At 41.4% G+C, this 17,855-nt stretch overlaps 2 protein-coding genes across 2 annotated transcripts; both read left to right on the top strand.

The window, feature by feature from the left end:
* Nucleotides 1-2,905: 2,905 nt before the first annotated feature.
* LOC125530897 (very-long-chain aldehyde decarbonylase GL1-7-like) lies at nt 2,906-6,621 on the top strand. Its single transcript, XM_048695314.1, has 10 exons — nt 2,906-3,015; nt 3,194-3,417; nt 3,489-3,721; nt 4,066-4,285; nt 4,468-4,849; nt 4,926-5,033; nt 5,281-5,481; nt 5,595-5,693; nt 5,908-6,078; nt 6,232-6,621. The coding sequence occupies exons 1-10, from the start codon at nt 2,956-2,958 to the stop codon at nt 6,391-6,393; spliced, it is 1,860 nt and encodes a 619-aa protein (XP_048551271.1). The 5' UTR covers nt 2,906-2,955; the 3' UTR covers nt 6,394-6,621.
* A 2,513-nt stretch (nt 6,622-9,134) lies between these two features.
* LOC125530900 (very-long-chain aldehyde decarbonylase GL1-7-like) lies at nt 9,135-14,060 on the top strand. Its single transcript, XM_048695318.1, has 10 exons — nt 9,135-9,421; nt 10,378-10,601; nt 10,750-10,982; nt 11,525-11,744; nt 11,941-12,322; nt 12,397-12,504; nt 12,670-12,870; nt 12,960-13,058; nt 13,362-13,532; nt 13,680-14,060. Exons 1-10 carry the CDS (start codon nt 9,362-9,364, stop codon nt 13,839-13,841), a joined length of 1,860 nt encoding a protein of 619 aa, XP_048551275.1. The 5' UTR covers nt 9,135-9,361; the 3' UTR covers nt 13,842-14,060.
* The last annotated feature ends 3,795 nt before the right edge of the window (nt 14,061-17,855 follow it).

The following is a 17,855-nucleotide window of genomic DNA, read 5'->3' on the forward strand; positions in this document are numbered from 1 at the left end:
TGGCTGTTGGTAATGGGAGCACATCAACCATGAATCCACGCCAATATGCTTGATCAGCTTATGCTTATATGGATCATAGACAATATGAACAACATCAACACTATCACATAGAAGCAAGGTGGGTGCACCACATGACACCAAGATCAGCCAGGAGCCGTTGAAGCCATACACACTATCATAGACATGACCCTGTTAGTTAGCTCTAAAATTCCATTGCTAGCAGGTAATCAAGGCGATTCAGTTGGGTGTCGGTGACCGCAGGTCTCTTCGTAGTTGGTGAAAGTGCTCCATTGCCCTCTAGTGGATTCTTGGTGATATATGATAACTTGATTAAAGGGACTAAAGTTTGTTCAAGTATATTTCAAAACAAGTCTCAAAAGATGCAAGTTGGAAAGACCGTTGTTGACCAAGGCTAAGGACATCTATTTATAGCTTTTAGTGATTAAAGATTACGTTGAGTCCATATGTGTGCTCAAGTTTGTGAGGTGATACTTTTCTTTCAAAGTGCCTAGAGATCAAACCCCAAAATCACTCAAACCTTTCCGCACATTTAAATTTTACATTGTTTGGAGCCACCGACTCAAATCCACTTGGAGCCCTTGACTCCATTCCAGAGAGATAGCCGTGGTGGGCATGCCTTAAAAACGATCTCGCTAACGCCTAAGTGTTGGGCGAGATCGTTTTTAAGGCAACTGGTATCTCCTTGCTCATGTCTTCTGCTACGGTTGTCGAGCTTGCAGGGCGTGCCCTTCAACAAGCAGAGCTTCTTGGTTTTCCTTGCATTATGTTTGCTTGTTGTATGGTGGTGTAATTGTGTTCTATATACCCATGTATCTTTTAGCCATTGGTCTTTCTTCCTGTTTCAGTTAGGTGATGATGTTGGCTCTGATCCTGACTGGTTGATGGCGTCGTTAATTCAAAGCCGTCTCGTCTCTATCCTTTTCTCTAAGAAAATCCATTCCATTGGAATAGTTGTATGATAAGTTGGTGGTTGACAACATAATCATATTTACCAACAAACTAGCATAAACCCTATTGGAGATGCTCTAAGCGAGGGAGAAACGGCCTAAAAATTGCCTTAGTTAAGGTCAAACGACTTCGACCAGACGCAAACGGAACGGAATTTCACTCAGTTCTTGAACTGCATCCAAAAGTAGTGAAATTAAACAACGTCCGAGAATTCGACTAGTATGTAATATCACTACTTTGCCATGCTTAAGCATTGGAGATTTTCTTTGGTCCCCCCCCCCTTTCTTTCGTTTATCAATCTAATGCTCCATCACTGTCAGCATACATCAGCACATGTATGAAGGAGAGAATGGATAAGCAAGTAAAGGTGGCAGCTCTTTCAAATAAATAATTAAATATAGGTGACAGGTTCCTGTTATTTATCAGACATATACTCCCTCCATTCCTAAATATAACTCTTTTTAGAAATGATTGAATCTACACTCTAAAATATGTCTACATACATCCGTATGTTGTAGTCCATTTGAAATGTCTAAAAAGACTTACATTTAGGAACGGAGAGAGTACTTATGTTATACAATGGCAGCATGGTAACGCTGCTTACATTTCTTTCGTCAGCTTAGTTCATGATATCTACGGAGTATTAGCTTTGAACATGCTTTACATTTTGACTTGTGCAACTTCCTAGAAATGATTGATTGCCTGATCTCTAAATCTCTAAGCCTGTCGATATGTCCTTAACTTTTACTACGAAATATAATTTTCTGTACTTTTGACAGTTTGACCTGACCAACTTCTTTCAGCTGGCGTCACAAGCATATGTATATTCTTTTCTGCTCTTCACTGGCTATTCCATTTACAGTTACTCTTGCATTGACTAGATAAAACAAATTCATAGTAGGAACGCGTGAATTTTACAGGAATCTGACGAGAAAAAGGACGCCATTCCCAAATTCCAAATGAGCCCCAAGGGGGCAACTTAGACAGAATTCAGAGACGGAAGCTTTCGCCTAACAGAATAGTCAGTAGCAAGCAACAGCATGTTTTGTGTGACCAAAACACCCTAAAAGCATGTTCTACTTCTGTTCAGGTAGTACCTTGGAAGGACAAGTCACAGTTAAATACCGTTGGTGCAGTAAAATACAGTAAATAAACAAAGACTGCTAATGGAAAGGAAACATGCAGCGGCACATGAAAAAAACGACTCCCTTTGCACAATGTTGCAAAAAATATAGAATATATAGTAGTATATCTTTAGTAAATAAGAAGCAGGAGCTCAAATTCGAGTATACTGCAACATGGCAAACATACTTGATACCAGTGGAAAAATGTGCAGACTGAATGGTGCAAGTACTCTTTGAAAGATTAGTATCGGTCATCTCAAGTGACCTCAGCGCATAAAAACAAAGCATGTCTTGGCCTATCAAGTCAGGGTGATATCGAGTAAATGTAAAACCGACCAGGCAAGTTATCAAAAAGATATACAAAATGCGTGCACCTAAACGACGAGCTAGCTTTAAATAAATGCACGGTGTCCAGGTTCCTTGTCTCACTTGGTCTTCTGCCAATCCATAAGAATACCATATATACCAACATCACACATGTAAAAAACACTCAAGGGCATGTTTGGAATGCAGGAATTGACAAAAAAGTTGTGTTTCAGTATTTTCCATCTTGCTTGCTCGTTCTCAGACTAAACTAAATGTTATATGTAGGTAATAAAATTGAATGAATACCAACCTATGGACATTAAAATCTACTTTGTAACTTTTGTAGTTAATTTCCTCATCATTTTCTCTAAGAAGAGATTTACAAAAAAAAAGGTCTCAAGGTCTCTCCAGAAGACATCCATACCTATGGGGTGTTCTCTGTGATATCAATTCGTCCTTGCATATAAAACTGCAACCAGTGCTCAAAGCACTTGGCAGAGCGCTGAGGGAGCTGCTTACACTTGGAAGTGGGGAAGGGCATCGTCCATCCATCTCCATGGCAACACGGCCGGGCCCTTTGACTGAATGGCCATGGCAGTGGATGGGAAGCTTCAAGGTATGATATCTTGTTAGCTTTTCATGTGTTCCTTTCTGGTGTTCGTTCTGGGTTCAGAAATTAAGCCAATGACACGACCTTAATGAAGAAGCAACAGAACTTCATTTGTGTTCAACTCATATTATTCCTATCCATCAGTACTTACGTTCTTAACCTGATGCCCTATCCATGCACACAGTACCTGGTCTTGGCGCCTGCGGCGTTGCACACTGCGCACAGGGTGGTCACCAAGGGGTGGGGGGACATGAGCCTGGCATACGCCGCCATGTTACCAGCTCTGCTTCTGAGGATGATCCATAACCAAATCTGGATCAGCTTGTCTCGCCACCAGACCGCACGCAGGAAGCACATCATCGTCGACCGTGGACTTGAATTCGACCAGGTGGACCGGGAGAGTTCCTGGTAAGTCTCCACCATAATCACACATGTGCAGATATCTTGTAATGACAAGTAATCCTTGCCGTTCTGTACAGGGATGACCAGATCATCTTCAATGGGCTGTTCTTCTACCTGGCCTACGCAGCCGTCCCGAATGTCAGTCGCATGCCGGTGTGGAGAACAGACGGAGCCATCATCACCGCCTTGCTTCACATAGGACCTGTCGAGTTCCTGTACTACTGGTTCCACAGGGCGCTGCACCACCATTTCCTCTACTCTCGCTACCACTCACACCACCACGCCTCCATCGTCACAGAGCCCATAACCTGTAAGTAATAGCATTCAGAGTAACTTAAGCACAAACAGTGGATCCCACAAAAACCAGTTTCATTACCTTAGTGGCACTGCTCAAGGAATCCAAGAGCTTTGCATAAGAAAAAAGAATGATCACATATGAACCGGGACATATTTACATCCGAAAAAAGGCGCGTGCAAGTCTTTTGCGCCTTCTCGGGCGTACTTCTTCTAATACAAACGACATGCTCTTTGATGTGTGCTTGAGAAAAAAAAACTCTAAAGCTTGTTATGTTCACAATTAGTGTTTCTTCTTTAAATTTTTTTTTAGTGTTTCTGTCTTGAATTCTAACACAAACTTTACCTTATAATTGGCAGCTGTCATCCATCCATTTGCTGAACACGTGGTTTATTTCCTGCTATTTTCGATCCCCATGATGACACCAATTTTTATGGGGTGTGGTTCTGTCCTGGCTGTTGTCTTGTACATCACGTACATCGACTTCATGAACAATATGGGGCACTGCAATTTTGAGCTGGTGCCAAAGCGCGTCTTCCATGTCTTCCCTGCTCTCAAGTACCTCATGTACACTCCCTCGTAAGTGTAATATCTTCACAGCAAAACTTACCATCTCGTCCAGATGATGAGACTTGGGCTAATGAATTCTTACTCAAAGCTGACTAGTGGATTCTATGCACAAGAAGTCAAAATGGTTAGCCATAGCTTCATAGAACCACGGACAAAATTATTTACCGTTATTTTGTCCAACATTTTCACAGGTTTCATTCTCTACATCATACACAGTTTCGTACAAACTACTCGTTGTTCATGCCGTTCTATGACTACATATACAACACCATGGACAACTCAACTGACGAGCTGTATGAGAGAGCACTGAAAGGAACAGAAGAAACACCAGATCTTGTCCACTTGACGCATATGACCAACTTGCGATCGACTTATCATCTTAGGGTTGGGATTGCCTCTATAGCCTCCAGACCATCGGAAAGCCCTGTATGGTATATGTGGATGATATGGCCAGTGGCATGGCTGTCAATGGTACTGGCATGGGTTTATGGATCTTCTGCGTTTGTCGTTGAAAATCACACACTGAAGAAGTTCAAGATGCAAACATGGGCAATACCAAGATACAACTTCCATGTAATGGGTTTTTGGTTCTGTGTGAGTCATATGGTTTAACAGTTTCGCAGGCTGCTAACATCTTATTCCTGTCCAGTATGGCTTGATTTGGGAGAGAGAATCCATCAACGGCTTAATTGAGAAGGCAATACTAGATGCTGATGGAAGAGGGGTCAGAGTGCTCAGTCTAGGACTGTTAAATCAGGCATGACGGCCATACTTTTCTCACATAATTCCCTATCTGTACTTGCTTTCACATGGCACTTAACTTCTGATCTGATTAGAACATATTCACACACATTGGCAAAACGGATGTAGGGACAACCTTTTGATTACTTCTAACTAGTATATGGATTAATAGGGTATTTTAACAAAAGTGTTGCCAAAGTTTAGTGCACAGCACACACACAAACTGGGCAGGGAAAAGAGTTAATCCCTTGTTGCTGGTACAGGCAAAACAACTCAATGGAGGTGGTGAATTATTTACAAAAAAATATCCAAAATTAAGAGTTCGACTTGTTGATGGAAGTGGCTTAGCAACTGCAGTGGTGCTCAAGAGCATCCCTTTAGATACAAAGCAGGTTTTTCTTTGTGGAAGCAGTTCTAAGGTAGCCCACGCCACAGCTACAGCTTTATGTGAGAGAGGTGTCCAGGTACCCATCCGGCTGCTCTTTTCTTGAATTCATTTGTTAGCTCATATTATGTCCATTAAAAATATTGGCTCTAATTGTACTCCAAATATTGCAACACTCAATTTTGTGTGTAGGTAATCATGAACCAAAAGAAGGAATATGACATGCTCAAGTTGCGAGTTCCAGAGAGCAGCACTGGCTATCTGAAATTCTCCAGTGATGAAATACCCCAGGTAAAAGTTATCTGGAAACAGGGATCGGAACCCCAAATGGAAGTGGTGAATTATTCACATAATTTTGGTTGTTAACATAGTATTGCTATATCACCCACCAACAAATGATAAGAAATTACTCGGAAGACCAATGTAACTAGCATAGTAAAGATAAGAAATAACTAAAGGAGCAACGATAAGCAGAGTATTCATGATTACTCCTTCACTACAACAGATCTGGATAGGAGATATCATAGACGATAAGCAACAACGGAGGGCACCAAGTGGAACAATATTTATTCCTACATCACAGTTTCCCCTTAAGAAGACACGCAAGGATTGCACCTACCTGGGTAGCCCAGCAATGAAGATCCCGGAGACAATGCAGAACGTTCACACCTGTGAGGTACTGACAATATGTTATCATTACCTGTTTGAGTAAATTTTGAGCTAAGCAAAATACGACTATTTAATGTACACAAACTGCTTACCTAACATTTGAATAGGCCTAGATAGTGTGATCCACACTGACATGTGTTGCTACTCGCCATGTGAACAGAATTGGCTTCCAAGAAGGGTGATGAGCGCATGGCGCATTGCCGCGATAATACATGCTCAGGAAGGTTGGAACATGCATGAGTGCGGAGATGATATGATGGACATCGAAAAGGTTTGGTCGGCAGCTATTAGGCATGGATTCATTCCTCTGTCAAAGGCTTGATTCTTCTGAATCCTGGCAGAAATGTTACTCGGCAATGATGCAAAGTTAAGATTCAGTGTTAAAAGAATAAGGAGTGTCAGATATGCTTATCAGCTTGCTAGCTTCATCGAGCAGGGTCCGCATATATCTAGATAGAAAGCCATAAGTGTGATATCCATACTACTCATAGGTATATACTGTATGTATGAGTAATCAACTTGTAGAAAATTATCAAAGCAATCATCAGACTATCGTGATCTTCAGAGATAAAATCAAGCAGTGTAGGAATGACGTAAGCTGGAGAGAGGTCCAGTGACTTCAGGTTTTCTCAGCCTTTGTGGTTCCTCTACATTTATAGAAAGGGGCACATGGCAGTGGTTTGGTGCCCTAACTAGATGGTGTGTGCACAATCTTTGTAAATAACACGGACGCATGGGTAGACCAGCGATATGAGGCAAGAGCGAGGATGAGGGATAGGTGAACCTACAGCCAGTCGCTCTGAATGCACACCCTCGCTCTAGGCGCCGCCCATCGAAGCATGAAGGAAACTTCTTATTTGAGACCTGAAAGGAGTTTTCTTCTACAGCAGATGAGAAAGGAGTCTTTTAGAGGGTATAAACTAGAAACAAAACCATCATGTTGAGGGCACCTATGTCACATAACCGGCACTTTTCGTAAAATTTTCAAGTTTGGAACACACCATAACAAATAACACCGAGGATTTTGACAGTGGAACTGACATGCTGGACTGGCACGTCAGAACCTACATGGCATGATTACGTGGACACTGTGCTGAGCTACGAGTGGACCCCATCTGACAGCTTTCTTGTACCCCATATCTTCTCCTTTCTTCTCCCTTTTACCCTCTTTCTATTTCTCTCTATCTAGAAATCCGTTCTATGTGCACAAACCCACTATTGTGATGCAAATGCTAGTGCTGGTGGGCACCTTGCCGGAGGCCTGGGCACCTCGGTCACCACCAGCTTTGAGCCTTTGATGTGCCATCATCCTAGCTTACAGCAGGTGGCGAGAGATGGAGGATATGTCTGCGGAGTGGGGTTCCTGGTGTTGATCCACACCTCAAGGTGGCGGCATATGGCCCGCTGGTGGCCGAGATATCATCAGCTCCTATGTCAAAGACTAAACAGTCTGTGGAGAATCATTTACTAGACTCACATGCTAAGCAAGAACGTGCCAATACCCATTTGCGGTCGAAATTCAGTGCAGCCCATGCTTCCTTGGACATTCTATTGAACACGGCTAACATTGACTTGTAAATTATCCTAGAAGTGATTGATCTTTAAGATTTGGCGGTCTGTCCTTAATTTTACGGTAATGCTAACTGGCGAACGTTCGTTGGGAAGGAACTCCCAGCAAACGCCCTCGCAGCCGTTTGATCGAGATCAAATGATGGCAGTTTTGGGGAAAAATTGCCTTCTCTAAGAAGAAATTGACATGCTAGTCTGAAGAAATTGCCACCCCCTACAACTAAAATTGCCATCGAAATCGTTCGCAATTGCCATCCTTCCCAGCGAACGTTCGCCAGCTAAGAGGGTCCTTATTTTATCAAGTATAGTACTCCCTCCGTTCCTTTATATAAGGCTGAACGAGGGCATGTTTGACCGAGTTTATAGAAAAATATATTAATATTCACGATACAAAATTTATATCATTTGATCCATCATGAAAAGTAGTTTCATATTTTATCTAATAGGTATTACAGATGCTGTTATTTTATTCTATAATCTTGGTCAAATATTCTAAGGGTCTGTCTAGAACTCAGTCGATTGAGACTTAACGAAGTCTCAGTCGAGTGACGTCAGTGTAGTTGTTTTTGCTGCAAGCGGCATGGCTTGATGCTACAAATGATGATGAAAAGAGTTGCGACGGTTTTGCAAACAACGGCAACTGATGATGCAACAGGTGTGACTAAAATGCTACAACCGTCAATGACGGATGTTACAACCGGTGAAACGATGTGCTACAATCGATGAGCGACAACATGCTACAAACAACAAGACGGATGCTGCAACTGATAGGGAAAAAAGTTGCAAACGTTGGGACAAAATGTTGCAAGATCGACTGTTAAATCTCAATCGACTGAGTTTTAGCAAGCCCGATATTCTAATGGCTGACTTACACGGAAAACAATACGCCTTATATTGTGGAACGGAGGAAGTAGTAAATAAGTTTCTGTACATTCACAGTTTGACTTGACTAACTTGCTTACACAAATTGCAGCTCATGTCACACGCGCATGTTTATTAATTACTCCCTCCGTTCCTAAATATAAGTCTTTGTAGGAATTTCATTATGGACCACATAGTGAGCAAAATGAATGGATCTACACTCTAAAATGCATCTATATACATCCGTACGTGGTTCATAGTGAAATTCCTACAAAGACTTATATTTAGGAACGGAGGGAGTATCATTTTGTTCCCACCTGACTACATCATTTCATGTTTCTGTTTTTTTCTATCATTTACGTTTAGTCTCTCTTGAATTGACCAGAAAGATAAAATTCATAATCAGAAAGCGTGAATCGCATGAATGACAAAGGACCCACATCCCAAATTCCAAAATGAAGCCCAAGAAGGCAATATAAGAAGAATAGGAGACAGGAGCCAAAGTAACACAAATGCCAATAGCAAGCAACAGCATGTTTTGTGTGATCGGACGCACTAAAAAAGCATGTTTCATGATTTGGATTTGAGTATTTCTGCCTAGAATGTACCTTCCAAGGCAAGCCACAGAAAAATACAGTTGGGGAAGTAGATACTGTGAAGAAATAAAGACTGGTAATGGGAACGGAAACATGCATGGGCGCATGAAAAAAATGACTTATTTACACAATATTGCAAGAACATATTGTACAACCGTCCATGCATATAAAAATGCAACCGGAGCTTGAAGTTCGTAGCAGAGCTTGCTTGCTGAGGGAGCTGCTTACCTTGGAAGAGAGGAAAGTGGTCGTGCATCCATTACCATGGCAGCACAGCCGGGCCCTTTGACCCAATGGCCATGGCACTGGATGGGCAGCTTCAAGGTATGTCACATCTTGTCTGCACTTTACGTGCTACTGTCTGTTTGGAGTTCCTCTCTGATATTTGTTTTTGGTTCAGAAAAGTAGGACATAATGTTTTATTTTATCTAGCTAAATTCATGTTCACAAATTTAGGAACATCGTATGATTGAGCGACCAAAAAATAAACTAACTACTTCAATGAGGTCATTCATATATTTATATATTTCCTTCAAAAAGTATGCATTAAAATAAAGTTTTATACGCACCATAATGTCCCAGTACTGAAGCCAAGTGGAACAGGAATTGCAGTAAAAGTTGCATGTCGCAGTGAACACTCAAGACTATTCTGTTATCAATTAAATAAAACTACCCTGTATTTTGAATTGTAAATAGTATATTCTAGCATAAGCGTTCCAGTCCCATGTTGCTGATTCCCTGAGTACTTTTCAGTTTTTCACATTATCCAGAAAAACTGCTTCAAGAAGAACGATGGAAGTAAACTATATTACCATTCTATTATGCTCTGACTCATTTAAAAACACACACAAGAAAGATAGAGAGGAAGGGGACCTTTGACAAATTCCTTTGCATGCTTCTTGCACGGTGGATAGCGACCAGAGTATGATAACATAGGCACCGGTAAAATCCCTGATAGCAGCAATCAAATCATAAAGATGTATTGCTGGGCAGCTCATGCCATTCTCATGAAACCTTGAACCGTTTGCATTCATTGGCCTTGTGATCCTAATATGAACCACCGACAATAGCTTTACTTTTCACGTAGTTCACGTACATAATAACCAACTAAATGGACATACACAAACCTCCTTTTCTCTTCAAAACGTAGAAGTTTTCAAGCTTGAAGCCACGGCAATAGCTTCCGAACAATCAAAGATCTGATTACCACCTGCTATACACCGCTGATTAATTCCCATCCCTCAATGTCACATGATACTCTAACCATGCACTGCAAGCAGTACCTGGTCTTCGCACCTGCGGCATTGCACACTGCGCACAGGGTGGTCACCAGTGGGTGGGGAGACATGGATACAGCATACGCCGCCATGCTACCAGCTCTGCTTCTGAGGATGATCCACAACCAGATCTGGATCAGCTTGTCTCGCCACCAAACCGCACGCAGGAAGCACATCATCGTTGACCGCGGTCTTGAATTCGAGCAGGTGGACCGGGAGAGATCCTGGTAAGTCATATATGCGCACATCCTGCTATTCACTTCTATCACACTCAAATTAACTGGCACATACCTGAAATACAATGGTCCATCACAATCGAATGCTAAAATATGCTATCTGTGTGTAATGCTAAGTTGTCCTTACCACTCTGTACAGGGATGACCAGATCATCCTCTCTGGGCTGTTCTTCTACTTGGGTTATGCAGCCATACCGAGTGCCAGATTCATGCCAATGTGGGAAACAAAGGGAGCCATCATCATGGCGTTGCTTCACATAGGACCTGTTGAGTTTCTCTACTACTGGTTCCACAGGGCGCTGCACCACCATTTCCTCTACTCTCGCTACCACTCACACCACCATGCCTCCATCGTCACAGAGCCCATAACCTGTAAGTAGTAGCATTCAGAATAGAGGGTTAACATGATGATGAATAGTTCCACCATCTTTAAGAACAAACAGTGGACCACACACAAAAAAGCATTTCATCACTAGTGGCATTAAGTTCACAAGTGTCTAGATTATGCATAGCAAACAATTTGGCCAATTTGTGATATAAAAACTGACAAAACCACTATTTTTTTAAGATAAGTGACATCTGAAAGCATCTGCACATGTTACAATATCCATTCTGATTCCAGGAGCATAAGGAATTCAAAGCATAGATATGTCCAAAGAAAAACATAGAAGTCTCATGGACAACATTCTGAGACTAAAAATATTGTTCGGAAATAAGGTGTTACCATCTTGGTCTTTCCAAAAAAAAAATCCAGTTCAGATTTCTCTACATGTTCTATTGCTTAATGAATCGCCAAGTGCTTGCTACGTTAACAATTAGTGTTCTGTTTTGCAGAAAGCTTGTTGATGTGGTATTTATGAAGCTAATGCACAACTCTCTTTTAACCTAATGAAATTTTACCATATGATTGGCAGCTGTCGTTCATCCATTTGCTGAAATCTTAGCTTACTTCCTCTTATTCTCGATCCCCATGCTGATACCAATTTTTATGGGATATGGTTCTATCCTGGGCATTGTCCTATACCTGGCTTACATCGACTTCATGAATAATATGGGACACTGCAATTTTGAGATGCTCCCAAAGTGGATCTTCCAAGTTTTCCCTCCTCTAAAGTATCTCATGTATACTCCATCGTAAGTACAAACATTTTAAGCTCAACCTTACAATCATGTTAACATGCAATTAGGTGATAGAATTTGGGTCCCTTATATTCTTAACAAAATTTACCGGTCGATTCTACAAACAATGCACAAAAAGTTAAAATGGTTAGTCATAGCTTCATAAAACTACAAACCTAATTATTCAAAGGTATTTTTCACATCTCCACAGGTATCATTCTCTCCATCATACACAGTTTCGTACAAACTACTCATTGTTTATGCCGTTCTATGACTACATATACAACACCATGGACAAGTCAACTGACGAGCTGTATGAGAGAACACTGATTGGAAAAGAGGAAACACCAGATGTTGTTCACTTGACGCATATGACCACCTTGCAATCAACTTATCATCTAAGGGTTGGGATTGCCTCTATAGCCTCTAAACCCTCAGATAACCCTGTATGGTATATGTGGATGATATGGCCAATGGCATGGCTGTCAATGGTACTGGCATGGGTTTATGGATCCGCTGCATTTGTCGTCGAAAGTCTCAAACTGAAGAAGTTCAAGATGCAAACATGGGTGATACCAAGATACAACTTCCAAGTAATTGGTTTTCCGCGTTGTATGAATCTTATGGCTTAATAGTTGCAAATTGATAGGATTTTCTCCATGTGCAGTATGGCCTGATTAGGGAGAGGGAATCCATCAACAAGTTAATTGAGATGGCAATATTAGATGCGGATGGAAGAGGGGTCAAAGTGCTCAGTCTTGGACTCTTAAATCAGGCATGATGACCGAACTTTTCTTGCGCAACTCCCTCTTTGTACTTGCTTCCACATGACACTAGCTTCTGATGCATGTTAAGTGACATGTTGCAAAAAGTCAAACACATTCTAATTTCACACAAATGGTCAGCACAAAGATATTAAACCTCGTATTCTTGGCTCCAGGCAAAACAACTCAATGGAAGTGGTGAACTATTTACACATAAATATTCAAAATTAGGAGTTCGACTTGTTGATGGAAGTGGCTTAGCAACAGCAGTTGTTCTCAAGAGCATTCCTTCAGATACAAAGCGAGTTTTTCTCTGTGGAGGCAGTTCTAAGGTAGAACAAGCAATAGCTACAGCATTATGCGAAAGAGGTGTCCAGGTACCTATCAGCCTGCTATTTTTGTTGATTTCGTTTAGCAGCTCACTTTTTGTATGAATTGATCTCACTCTATATGCAATTTTGTGTAGGTAATCATGAATCAAAAGAAGGAATATGACATGCTCAAGTTGCGACTTCCAGATACCAGTATTGCCTATCTGAAATTCTCCAGTGATGAAACACCACAGGTAAAAGTTATCCGGGGAAAGGGATGAAAATCGTCAAGAAGCTTCCTAGAGTGGATATATCATAAGTGGGGGTATAACTAGTAGAGATATTAGACCTGACTGTGAATGCTTCTATAAACCTTGTCGAACTAATTCACCCAATTTTTTTTGGCGGAAAACAGTAGCAGTGTAGCACACATTATGCTGTAGTATCATCTACCAGCAAATGACAAGAAATTACACTCTAAATCTATGTAGCTAGCAAAATAGGAACAAACACTCTGAAAAGCAATATACTCAATGACTACTTCTTCACTGCTACAGATCTGGATAGGAGATATCATAGATGATAAGCAACAAATGGGGGCACCAAAAGGAGCAACTTTTATTCCTACATCACAGTTTCCCCTTAAAAAGATACGCAAGGATTGCACTTACTTGAGCAACCCTGCAATGAAGATCCCAGAGGCAATGCAGAATGTCCACACCTGTGAGGTATTAATGAAATGTTCTCATTACGTTGTTCTGTAATTTTGAGAAAGGCGAAATAGGATCTTTTGACATACGCAACTCCCTATCCAAGACTGAAACAGATAATGTGATTGACACTGACATGTGCTTCTACTCCCTTTTTATGAACAGAATTGGCTTCCAAGAAGGGTGATGAGCGCATGGCGCGTTGCTGGAATGGTACATGCACTAGAAGGTTGGGACATGCACGAGTGCGGAGATGATATGATGGACATCGAGAAGGTCTGGTCGGCAGCTGTTAAGCACGGATTCACTCCTCTGTCTAAAGAGTAAAGCCTGATTCTTCTGAATCCTGGCAGATATGTTACTCAATAATGATGCGAATCTGAGGTTCAGTGTTATGGGGCGTCAGATAAGCCTAGTTGCTTACTAGCTTCAGTGAGCAGGGTTCGCATATGTCTGTATAGAAATCCCTGAGCACGGTATCGATGGTTGAGTACTACAGTATCTTATACAGTACTATACATGAATAAATGAATTACTAACTCGCAGGAACTCATTAAAGCATGTGCCGCATTATCAGTGATATTCAGAGGGGGGCATTCGAACTATGTACATGGCCATGGAATGAGGCAAGTCGAAGAGAGATCCAACGCACCTCGGTTTTTTCGGTTGGCCTGGGGCGTGGTTGCAGGCCCGGCCCAGCACAGCCGTAAACGGGCCTGGCACGCCACATTAACTGAAATGGGCAGGCCGACACAACACGTGTGTAGGCTGGCCCATGTGCTTTTTTGACCTTTGGTTATTTTTGCGAAATCACTAATTAAGGGGTACTCCTTTCAAAGATCACTTCCACCTCCTCAGGTTGCGACAAGTGACGCACTGCATGCGCGCCACTTGCCGCAACCTGTGAGTTTTCCTTTTTTTTCCATTCATCCGTTTATTCAAAACGTTTTATCTCTTAAATCGTGCTTTCAAATCTTGAACCGTTTTCACCATTGGATTTCTCACGTCGAGATCTTTAAAATTAGATCCCATGTTGATAGGTTTTGACGAACTTCTTTTACACAAAAAAAAACGATAAGAACCGGACAGAAAATCTGAACCGGGAGCACTTTTTTTTTCCTTTTTGAAAGAGGCACGACCGTGCTTCTCGTGGAAGCAAAATCATGCCTCTCCTGAAAGAAAAAGAAGCATGACCGTGCCTCTCGTGAAAGCAAAAATGTGCCTCTCGTGAAAAAAAAGAAAATGTTTTTTTTTCATTTTCGAGAGGCACGGCCGTGCCTCTCGCGGAAGCAAAACGTGCCTCTCGTGAAAGGAAAAAAAACAAAAAAAATTCTTTTTCCGTTTTCGAGAGGCATGCCCATGCCTCTTGCGGAAGCAAGCCCATGCCTCTTGTGGGAAAAAATAAATAAAAAACGTGTTTTTTTCCGTTTCTGAGAGGCATGGCCGTGCCTCTCACGGAAGAAAAAATAAATAAATAACGCGTTTTTTTCGTTTCCGAGAGGCATAGCCGGGCCTCTCGCTAAAGCAAAAATTTGCCTCTTGCACAAAAAAAATTAATTATTTTTTGGTCCAAAAGCTAAGGAAGACCGATAAAAAACCAAAAGATCAAAAAAAAAGAAAATCGTTTTAAAAGCCAAAAATGGGTGCGGAAAAATAAAAAAATCTGAAGAAAACGCCCAGAATGTGACAAGTGGCGGCGGCTAAGAGCGCGTCAAGTGGCACGCTCACAGCCCACCCCTAGGAGCACTCGCCAACTAGTTGGTCTCTTGTTTTCGGCCTTTGAGTTGTTTTTGGCCTTTTGGGGCAATAGCCTCGTAAAAATTAGGAAAACAATTAAATGGGTCGTGCCATGCGATAAGCGAGCCTCTCCTCGGCGGACGAGCATGACACACGTCGTGCCACGGGACAGGCACGGGAGGTTTAGTCCTATGTCGAGTTGGGCCCATGACGTGCCGGGCACGCAAGCTAACATGTCGACCCATGAAATTTGGCCCGATCAGATATCTATAGTTGCAATACTTATTTCAACTATAAGGCCATCTCCAATTCTTGTATGGCAAGCCGTTTGTAAAATCCGTCGTATGGATTGTGTTATGTGTGGCAGAGAATAAATGAGGAGAGAGGGGTGTTGTATGCATTTGAACCAACACCCCTTGACAAATGTAAAGAGGGAGGAAGGTTATTTATTAATTTATTTTTCACTAGACAACTTACATACTAGTATATTTTATTTTATGCGTAAAGCCTAAGACCATATATTAGGCTTCACATGACCTTACAGATGCACTCACGCAGAAAAAAAATTACACTCAAAGCCTTAGGCTTGCAGAAGTCTTCTTCCTCCTGCACCCACCGGCGGTGCGCCGTGAGCATAGCTCGATGCCGTCTCAGGGCCTCGCCTCAGCGGAGCAAACTTTTTGACACACATGAGCTTGTAGAAGCACCGAACGAAAAGTCATCGATGCACTTTAGAGAAAATTGCCGACCTGGAGAAGAAAACACCGATAAGGGTCTATAGAAACTCTAAAGTCCACGACAACCTTCCGAATCTAGATAGATTCACCTGAAATCTAAATTGAGCGGGTCCCAAAAGACCCGTCGGAGACACAAGATCACAAGCCCTATGACGGTGATAAGCACATGATGAGGACATCGATACCATTGTTGCATTCACAGCCCCTGCTGCTATACATACTGGACCAATTACTAGAGCTCGCGCGCGCTAATTGAATTACCAGGTGCTTTCATTTCTTGGTAACGGTTCTAACACTACTAGGAAAAGGCCTACTAGTGGCGCACCAGTTTTGCCTACTAATGGCGCACTACTGGTGCGCCACTAGTACCACGCCACTAGTATTATATACTAATGGCGCACCACGCCGTGCGCCATTAGTATAGACCAACATGCGCCATTAGTATCTGGCATACTAATGGCGCACCGTGGGGTGATGCGCCATTAGTATGAATATTAGGTTTTTTTTTACTTTTTTGATTTTTGCACAGATTGCAAAATATATTATTGGACAGAATATAGACAGCACCACACAGCAAGAGCAGATTCATCGAATACAATAGAAGATTAGTCTCCGAATACAATTCATCATATTAGTCTCTGAATTCAAAAGACCGAACAAAGATATAACATTACAAGTCTCGAGACCGCGAGTAGCGAGTTTGTCGGAAGTAATACTAATCCTAACAAGTCCTACTAATCATCATCATACAACTTCTACTCGTTATTAATAACAAGTTATACGATCATCATCTTGATAGTCACCGAACCAACCCTACTTAATTGTTCTTAGCACATGATTATCAGTATTAGGCAGGACCTAAATACCCTATTTAAGGTAAAATAGCATAAAACAATATAGACCCTGACTCTCCATTATGGAGAATGGAGATCATCCTGTCTCCAATTCTTACGCTTCGCTTCCTTTTGCTTCCAAGAACCTCCTTACGACTGTCCATACATTTTTTCCATCCTTTGACCACTTCTTTTAAAAATCTCGTATGGACAGTTGAGATTCGTAGGATGACCTGACTGTATGTTCAAAACATTAAGACTACCTTTCTGATACATCAAATGAGGCACACAATTCTCTGAGATTATCTGTTGAAAAACATAATAATAACTTCATAGTTAGCAATGATGTACTAGTTTTAGAAGTATGCAAAAGATGCACGGATGTCGTAATAGTAAAAAATCTTACCAGGGTATCTCCATCACTAGTGGCACGTATTTACCATAATGTTGAGGAATTTGTTTGTGGATAATGTAATTTTCAATGTCAGTACAAAATCCGACCAGATGATTTTTCTCCTTGTAAGTTGTTAATTCGGAGCCATCGGTGTAGTGGGTTTTGTCTACCATCTCCCGCACATTCTTTGAACAATAAAAATAAGCTGTCAACTATTTTGAAATAAACAACATAAATTAGCTAATAACTATGTTTGAGAAACTCACATAGCGGTAGAACTGGAGGCGTATCAACAAGGACCCAAATGTCCATATTGTCTTGGTTGATGTCAGGATTACCAAGATCCATGGTGATAAGCATACCCTCATAAAAACCATACATCTTGCAAAATGCTTCCCAATTTTTGCAACCAAAATGGGTTAAGCTCCCAGAATTATACATATTTACTTCAAAATCCACATCGTGATGAGTCCTTAGGTGAATTTTCTTTGTTTAAAAAATTTCATGCTCTTCAAAATCCATCCTCTCCAAGACATAGCGTCTTGCATGGCATGAGATAAGCTATACTTGAATTGTAAAAGATGAAAATTACACATTGAAATAGTTGAAGTCATGCTTAATTATGAAAATAACACTTGTC

Source organism: Triticum urartu, unplaced genomic scaffold, assembly GCF_003073215.2.
Source record: "Triticum urartu cultivar G1812 unplaced genomic scaffold, Tu2.1 TuUngrouped_contig_6643, whole genome shotgun sequence".
NCBI lineage: Eukaryota > Viridiplantae > Streptophyta > Magnoliopsida > Poales > Poaceae > Triticum > Triticum urartu.